Source organism: Medicago truncatula, chromosome 1 (genome assembly GCF_003473485.1).
Source record: "Medicago truncatula cultivar Jemalong A17 chromosome 1, MtrunA17r5.0-ANR, whole genome shotgun sequence".
Lineage (NCBI taxonomy): Eukaryota > Viridiplantae > Streptophyta > Magnoliopsida > Fabales > Fabaceae > Medicago > Medicago truncatula.
The window spans coordinates 15,645,596-15,655,082 of NC_053042.1; the positions used below are offsets into that span (position 1 = coordinate 15,645,596).

The 9,487-nt window shown below is 33.0% G+C and overlaps 1 protein-coding gene across 1 annotated transcript; it reads right to left on the minus strand.

The window, feature by feature from the left end:
• Window positions 1-1,240: 1,240 nt before the first annotated feature.
• On the minus strand, window positions 1,241-3,210 carry LOC25482936 (uncharacterized). Its single transcript, XM_013611550.3, has 3 exons — window positions 2,444-3,210; window positions 2,158-2,350; window positions 1,241-2,067 (listed from the first exon to the last, which is right to left on the minus strand). Exons 1-3 carry the CDS (start codon window positions 2,798-2,800, stop codon window positions 1,544-1,546), a joined length of 1,074 nt encoding a protein of 357 aa, XP_013467004.1. The 5' UTR covers window positions 2,801-3,210; the 3' UTR covers window positions 1,241-1,543.
• Window positions 3,211-9,487: the final 6,277 nt, after the last annotated feature.

Here is a 9,487-nt window from a genome sequence, read left to right on the forward strand (position 1 = left end):
TTATATTTATAAGAAACATTTGACTTTTTTAATTCATTATATAAATGATGTATTTGATCTATATTCTATACCAAGTACATTAATTATTCAATGAATATAATTTTTTTCTTCTTAAAAATAGGACCGGAAGGAGGAAGTAACATACACTACAAATCCTTAAAAAAAATGTTGAAAATATAAATAAATTTGGAATAATATAGTAGAAATTTAAAAAGTGACTAACTTAAAGAATTAATCCAAGGTTCATTAAAAGATGAGAAAAAAATTTAAGAAAGGAAAGTTTCATCCTCCATTGTCTCCCTTGGAGCGACCAAAGCATTGTAAGTTGTAGTAACTCCTCAATGCCGAAGATTAATTAAATTTGTAAGGTGGGAAGTATAACTCTCTCTGCACTTTTTCTCTAAAATTGTAAACCCACTACCACTGCTAACATGAATAAATTAAGAAAAGAGTAATTGTTGTTCAAATCAAGATCATTAATTATTATAGAAAAAAAATGGAAAATCCTCATCAATGTGATCATAGCAGTAGCAGATAGTACTACTGACATTTGGGAAATCGAAGCAAGAGAATCTCTTAACCCATGCATGCAACCTCAGGTGTTTTTCCGTGTTTTCTAAACTTCACACATTATTTTATTCCATTTCATAAGTAATTCAAGAAATTTAACTCTAGGATATTAGCGAGACTCAAACTCAGATCTTTCATATTCATGGACTATTTACAAGGCTTGAACTCAAAACTTTTCGATTCAAGGACTATTTGCGAGACTCGAACTCAAATCTTTCAGATTCAAGGACTATTAACGAGGCTCAAACTTAAAACTTTCATATTCAAAAGTTATTTGTGAGACTCGAACTCAAACCTTTACAATTTCAGGACTATTAGCGAGTCTTGAACTTAGAACTTTCAAATTTAAGGCAGGCCTTTTATCATTAGAGCAAATTCTTAAAATTAGGTATAATTCATACAACTTTGGTATCCAAATGCATTCAGATGAGTTCTTAAGTTCAAATTTAAAATATGGAAATATAAGAATAACAAGAAACTTTCGGATACAGTTCATTTGATTTAAACGACTAATTTTACAGTTACACGTAAAAGATATCCAATTTAAAAAATAAACACACAAACATCTCTTACAAATAAACAAGTTTAAAGTTTAAACCCAGAAATCAGATCATTGTTGACCATATCCATAAGGAATCCAATCACACATATCACACTAGTTTGGTTCAAATTAAACTATAGATGGTACTAATCATTATGATAACACTAAAACTAATTTATTTTATTACAGAGAATATAGTACTTTCTTACACTGTGTCCAAAAAGCCAAAAGAAAAGGAAAAAAAAGAAAAGAAAAAGTTGCTTCTTACAGAGATTTTTCCTTGTAAACAAAAAAACAAGGACATAAAAACCAAAAATATTTCAAAAATAAAAAAATAAAAAGCCTTATCCGAAATTTCTCTTTAATTTTTATAATTTTTTTAATCCACGATCAAAAAAGAAAAAAGAAAAAAAAATTAAACAAAATTTTATTCTATGGTTTCTCCTTCAGCAAAGAGGCTAATCCAGTCACAACCTTCATTCCTCTTTCACCACTCTTCGGTTTCACCGCCGGTAACTGCCACGCAGGACTCGCCATCGCTGTCTCCGCCGTAACTACCTCCTCCGGCGACTCTTTCTCACCAATCTCACCAAAAATCAGCTCCAATTCACCAGACTCATTATCCACCACCGATGAAACTGTTTCCACCGCCGCCGCATCGGAGACTTGCTTTGACCTAGCTGCCGACGGAGAGATCCACTTCGCTAACATGTAATCACGCTTCCTCCACGGCGGAACATGCATTCCTTTCTTCTTCAAACTCTGCTTCGCCGCCTCCGACACGACGGTGACGATCTGCTTCAACCGGTCCTTTTTGCCGACGAAAATATACGGAAGCGATTGAAGAATCGTCTTATACTGACTTGTAGATCTCGCGATTTCAAATTCCGATCGAAAATCGATATCAATAATCAACGTTTCACCTTCCACAATCGCATCAATGAATTGATAATCACCTAAAACAAAACAAAAAACGATTCAGAAAACGAGTTGAGTTAACTCAATTTTGAATTTTGAATCTAATTAGAGAGAGATGAATTAATTACCAGCAGGACATGAATTTGTTTTCTCCCATTTTGATTTGCAAATGGATGAATCGTAACCAAGAGATTGAAGCTTTTCAGCAACGATCTTAATCAAATCTTCTTTCCTTTTGTAAATTTTGCTATTCTTCTCAACAATTTTTGTTGCATCGGATAGTAAATTCCGTTCTTCAACACTTACACAAGGAATCAAATTCTACAAAAACAAAAATCCAAAATCAAGATAAAAAACTATAATCAAGATTGAAATTATAAAATTGAATTTCGATTTTGGTTCAAGTTTTTTTACCTTGAGTGAGTCAGTTGAATCGGTGACTGATTCATGTGTATAGCCGTTGAAATCGAAATCATCTTCGTCGGAGCTGTTAGCGTTGAAGCAGTTACAGCGGTTACGAGACGGTGGTTGAAGTTGCGGTTGCGGTTGTTCTTCCATGAAACTTTGAACCATTTTCGCCAAGCAAACAGAGCTTGGTTCCAACTCAGCAACTCCACCAGCACCATCTTTAGTGGTATTGTTCTTCGGAAAAGGTTTCTCGAAAGCGAAAAACCTCTTCAACCTCCACTTCGAAACTGGTTCATTTCGAACCAGTTCCGTAGTGGCTTTCTCTGAATCTATGTCAATCGGTTGGATCTTCAACGGAGCCATTAATCTTCTTCTCAAACAAGAAAAATGCTAGCTTTAAATTGAAGAGTCAAAATTACAAGCTAGTCAACAAAGTCAATAACTCATAGTCACAAGTTATGCATGTTCTTCACAAAAGCAAAAAAGAGAAAAAGAAAAAAGAAAATTATATATCTATGTTTATATATATACTAGAGTTAATTTTTTTTCTCTTCTAGGCTAAGAAAGTTATGGTTAGAAGAAAAGGAGTTTCGTGGAAGACATGACGACGGTGATCGGAGAGACGAGCATTGTTAATTTCCGGTGAAGTAAATATCGCCGGAAAATTCATATCTCCGGCAAGGTTTTTTCTTTTCTTACAAAAAAAAAAAGTTTTTTTTTAATGTTTTGGTTTAGTGTTTGTGTTTTTTTTCGTACAAGAGAGTTTTGGATTAGGTGAGTGGTTGAGTTTGGGTTTTATAACTTGTAATGGTTGCTGATTTGGATTTTTGTGCCACGTCGATCATTACGTGGCGTTCATTATTTGGACTGTTTGGTTTTGATAAAGTTACCCATGCTGTGATGGAGGGTGAGTTTTGTACTGTGACGCGTGTCGTGAATGATTGTTTATTTGAGGGTTGAAATTACAATGGGACCCTTGTTGTTTTTGGATAGTAGTGGTTGTTTGAATGAAAACTATGGGTGGATTATGGAATATACAAAACCATTCACACTGTGTAACGACAGAGAGCTTTATTGATTGGATGATAGATAATATGGCTTTTCAATATACTTCCTCAATTTCTTTTTTAAATATTGACATTTTTTCTAATTTCTTTTGTTATTTTTAAAGTTGAATTAATTGTGTATAAAAAAAAAGTACTAGTATTAATTGTTAATTTTTAATACAAATATTACAATTTTTTCTATTCCATTTGTAGGAAAATATAAGAAACAGGTACATGTATTTAGCCTAAATTGTAAATCAAATACATGTACTTCATCCGATCTTATTTAAAAGAGACAATTTCTTTTTTAGATACATTAAATAATTTATATATTTGGTTTAGGTTATTGACTAGGTACATACATTATTCAATGTATCTAAAAAGTCAACTTTCTCTTGTAAATAAGACCGGATTGAGTATTATTTTCCTATGTACATACTATCTCCGTAATTATAAGACCCTTTTGAGAATTTTTTGTCACTTTTTATAAGACTCATTTGCTATTTTCAACTACATTAATTATTTCTTTACATACATGTCCCTATTTATTATACATCTTTTTCTTCAATCAGCAATAAATAACATGTTGAAAACATAAACCAATCCTCTCTCTTAAAGGATAATATTGTAAAAACAATAGTAATTACAAACATATTTAATACAAATATATTCCCATTATTTTTTCAAAAGGATCCTATAATAAGGGACGGAGGTAGTATATATTCCTATGGATGAAGTATAACATTAAGCAGAAAGAAAAAGGGGGAATGCAATTTTCTTTATAAAAGAAAAAGGGGGAATAAAATTAATGGTATCATAGGTAAATGCTATATCTTTTTTATAAAAAAATTTGGGAAGAGACATAATTTTAAGAAATGTAATACTATTCCCGTCCTATAATAACTGAGTCATTTATAAAAAAATATTGTTCTAAGAATATTGACCTATTTCACTTTTCAATACAATATTAATTACTTTTTTTTTTCAATTATAACTATAATTAATAATACTTTCATCACTTCCCATTCAATATATTATATTTAATAATACTTTCATCATTTACTCCATCCGGTCACTGTTATAAGAAAAAATCAACTTTATCAACTTTGTAGGTTCATTCATTAAATGATGTATTTAGTCTATATTATTGACCAAATACATCATTTATTAAATGAATCTAAAAAGTTGACACTTGCTTATAATAGTGACCGGAAAGAGTGTAGGTTTTTCTTAATATGTGTGAAATAGTCATCTGACTTAGTTAGTTAAACTAGGACAGAGGGAGTACATTTATTAGTTTTCTTTATATGTATAAAAAAAAATAACAATAAAAAAGTGAAATAATATATATTATTGAAGAGTGTTAGCAACACTCTTTTACTATCATACTTTCTGATCGTACCTGGTCAGAAGGTGACTGCTGGTGCTTCTTTAATGCGGTGGTTGAAGGTGGTGGAAATGTGTCAGTTGATTATTGGAACGGCAGGGGAGTGTGTATCTGCAGACACTTCGACATTTAAGTCAGTAGAGGTCAAAAATGAAGGTTTAGAAGTGAGAGAGATTCTACATTGAAGTGTTTTGTTTGTTATTGGGCCTAAGCAATTGGGTCTGGGTCTCTGACCGGTTCAGAACACTTTTTTTTTATTGAAAATTTCTTTTTTGGCATTGAAAAGTTCCAAGTGACACAAGTAAATTACTTAAACGCCCCCAACGGTAGTTAACTACCGTTCTGCAAACCGCCGACAGTTAACTGCCGCTAGGTTCAACGGTGGTTAACTGCCGCTAAATCCAGCGGTTGTTAACTACCGCTACATGTTTGGAGATTTTTCCAGGCAGTAGCTCATTTTTCAGCTTTCAGTGCCTCCAAACCAACTAAAAGGTAGCACTTGATCAACATGTTTGGCTTCCAGTCACTCATCAAATATTTAACAAGAACACGATAAAATTAACAGGAACATTATATTTAAAATGCAAGAAATAATATAAAAGGTATGTCCGAAAATGTCATAGAAATAAAAAAATGTACGGAACATGTCATAATTATACATCACGATCATCACAGTAAAATAGTACATAAAAAAAAGCCTAATCATAATCAACCTTACTGCCTAGCATGCCTCGGCCCTCTGCGCCGCCTGGCAATCTGATACGTAAGGGCAGGACGACCAATACCGGCTATCCGTATCACCTCCTGGACAATCTCCTATTTAGTCATCTCGGCTTGCCTGACCACAATATCATCAGCTATATGCACCACATCCCGGATGATCGTCAGTGTGTCAGACATCTCCCTGGAATGCTCCTCCTCTATGATCTGCTCCATGTTCGCCGGCCTGGGAGGAGATCCTTCATAAGGTAGGAGAATACGAGGGTGAGAGACTTTGGCATACCAAGTCATGTAGCCAGGCGCACGATGCCATGGTCTCTCTCACACACATCTCCCCAAGCAGTGAAGAACCACACCTGAGCGTTCTGCAACACGGTGGTCAGCAAATGCGTAGGCACCTGAGCGACAGATGACGGATGTCTGGGAACATCCTGTACATAGAAAAGCTGCCCTTTACCCGCTCAGGTAAATGACGGTACACCCTCTCCTTCCCGCACATCAGCCATCCCGAGTAAGTGACAATAAACTAAAAAGGGCGTATTTCTCTGTGATCACCATAAGTAGAAAACCTGACGTCATTATATCATTATGCTCAAAATATGGTTATTACATCATTATGACCAAACTAATCAAACTTGGCAAAAATGCAAACTTATAATCATTATAACATACATACATTATAAAATTGAACATATTTGCAAAAAAATTACACAAAAAAGCAATATTTTCTCACTTAGGCATTTCATCAAACACCTTAAGTGCATTTTAAAATACTAGCACAATTAGTGTTAATTCAATATCAAATTCTACTACATTGTACTTAAACCTACTCTAAACAACAATGCCAGCAAAAACCAAACATTATAACATCAAATTCTAACATAATTTGCAATTTTTAAACCTAACCTAAATACTAACATTTTGCTAAAATTATGAAAATAACACCCTAAACAAACTACAATGCATGTAAATAAAAATAAAATAACTTACTTGTTAATTACTTGAACAAATTTGGCTCAAATCCTTGCAATTGAAGGTGGGGTGAAGTTGGGTTGAAGTTCGGTTTGTGTTCTTTTGAACTTGTAACTTACTTGTGTTAACTTACTGGAAGTTTTCTGCATTCTTAACATACAGAATGCAACGGCAGTTAACTGCTGGCGGTTTCCCCAACGGTAGTTAACTATCGCTGGAGGCTTTTTGGTAAATTACTTGTGTCAATAAGAAGTATTCCATGTCAAAAAAGAAATTTTCTTTTTTATTTGGTGAAAAGAGAATTAATGCATACATTGTTTTGGTGAAAAGAGAATGTTAAAGTAACTTTTGCTAGTGTTTTTCTTTATTATTAGTTTCTAAATTTTATGTTAATTTAAATAATAACAAAATGTGTATTTAAATATATATATTTTTTTAAAATAACTTTTAAATGTATACATTAATTTTTAATAAAAATATTTTAATTAATTCACTATTTTTTTGTCATTATTATTCAAAATTTTCATGGAAGCACCGTGTTAAAAAAGATACATTGTTATTAAGTTAATTGGACATTGTTTTTAAACTAATTAAATAAGATTTATATTTTGAGACAAATATAATAAAATTAATAATAATTAATTATATAAATTTATTTTGTCAATTATAAAAAAAATCAAGTTTCAGGAAAACTAAAATTAAGTTAACGACGTCGGTTCAAAAAGTTTTGTTACAACGTACGTAATAGTTTGATGGCAAGGATATTATTTTATGTGAAATTTTGAGTTCGAACTTATAGTGGTACATAGCTAAACGACATGATCTTGTTATCCTTTGGGCTCATACAGTCATACTTCACTATAAATATTGGTGCCACACTCATGTAATTAGAGTTTATGATTAGATCACCGATATGCAACACACGGTTACACCTCTTACTCAAGAGGTACTTCTCACTTGTTGATACACGAACATTGGTGCCAATCGCGGAACCTCAATAAAACTTATACCTAGGCCTCAAGATTCCACATTATGGAAAGAACCAAAATTCATATTCCATAGGAAAATTTCTGGTAGTTTATGATGGATAAATTTAGCAATACTGATCTTTTGTTCAAGTAGTTATATTTATAAGTTCATCTTCACAAAGATTGTGAAATTTTGACTAAACTACTATAAGAGTGATTAGGTTAATGTAACTTGGGGAGTTGCACTTGACAATTATTTACTTAAACAAGAAAAAAGAGATAAAACATCGATAGGTTAGGTTGGATTTTCCTCTCTTTTACTTCTTGGTAACTGGGTCTAGTGTCTACAATTGCCTATTGATTTCACAACGTTTGAACAAAAGAGTTAGGTTAATGTCTTGGTGATTAACACTCTTCTCTGGTTACAATCCTATAATGTATTATATGAGTATGTAACCTTTGAAGGTTTGAACAAGCGTCAGACTATTGTCACAAATGCAATAACAGAATATGTCTAAAGTAATTACATATTGAATGATTATAACTAGGTCAAGTCCTAAAGCTAAGGTTACTACTAGTAGTCGAGGAAACTAGACCGGTTTATGGATATTCAGAAACACATAAAAAGCATTAAGAATAAATCATAATCAAATAAAGCAAAACAATTTAATTATATTCAAAGGCAGCTCAACATACTACATGGTTAAAGTAGTTACAAAGAGGGTCATCTACATGACCTAACCTAAGAAATTATCAACTTGGCCGATTCCTCACCTTTGGGATACCTATGATCGCTGATAGCCTTCCTAAATCGCAATTCCGCCTTCTTCACCTCGCAAGAGCGTGTTTTTCAAAAGAGGAAGGGCCTCTTATTTTATAGGCGAGTATTTTCCAATTTTTCAAGAATAGTTTATGCACAACGTCCACACTCTTGTACGCATTGCGCATGAGGCAGTGATTGAACACCTTACTTTTCTTACCTAGTTGCGCAACACATAGCTCACTGCATGCATCTTACATCTTCCAGTAGATGTGCATAGGATCATTCTTCATGGATGCGCAATGCACAACCCCTAGCACGCATATCACACAAGGCAGTAGATGATCTTTCTTTAATTCTTCATCTCTGTTGCGATTTCGATGAAAATCACACCAATAACAACTTGATGTGTGGAGCAAGAGATAATCAAGCAACCAAAACAAAGTGTATGGAACAATTAAATACAAGCCAAAAGTAGAAAACAACGGCGAGAAGAACACAAAGAAGAGAAGAACACAAAAGAATTTGTTGACCCAGTTCGGTCCAAATTGACCTAGTCTGGGGGAGAGAGCAGCCCTCCGATTCACTATATGATGAGTAACGTTACAAAAGAGAAATCAATGGGTTACAAGAATAAATCTCCCACCTAATTCTACCCAAAGTCCCAACCTCTTCCCGTAACCAAGAGACTCAATCCTAATAGTGTTTCCCAAGGTGAATCAACCCTCAAAACCTAGTGTTTGTTTCAAAGAGACAAACTCTATACAAACCCTAGTTTTGTTGTTGCCTTTCTAAACCCTTGTTTCAGCCCTCTCTATCTCTCTCTCTCTCTCTCAAAGTTTGCTCTGATACAAGGTCTATATTTATAGTAAACATATAACTCATAAATTAGGAACGAATACCACACTGAAGATACATTTTTTTTTTCTCCTTCAGTGAAAGAATATTTGCATCAAAAATATAATATTCGCTTTCAAAATATATTTGCATCAAATCGTTCTTCATACGATACAAAAATATATTTATTGTCCATAAATATATTTTCAGCACAAAATATATTTGAAACAAATCTTTTATATTTTTAGCAACAATATTCTTCTTCCATCAAATTTTGAGTCATACTACAACAATCTCTTATCCCATTACTCCTAAGTGAAACATTTGTGATGACTATACCAAAAAAAATCCCTTCATTAA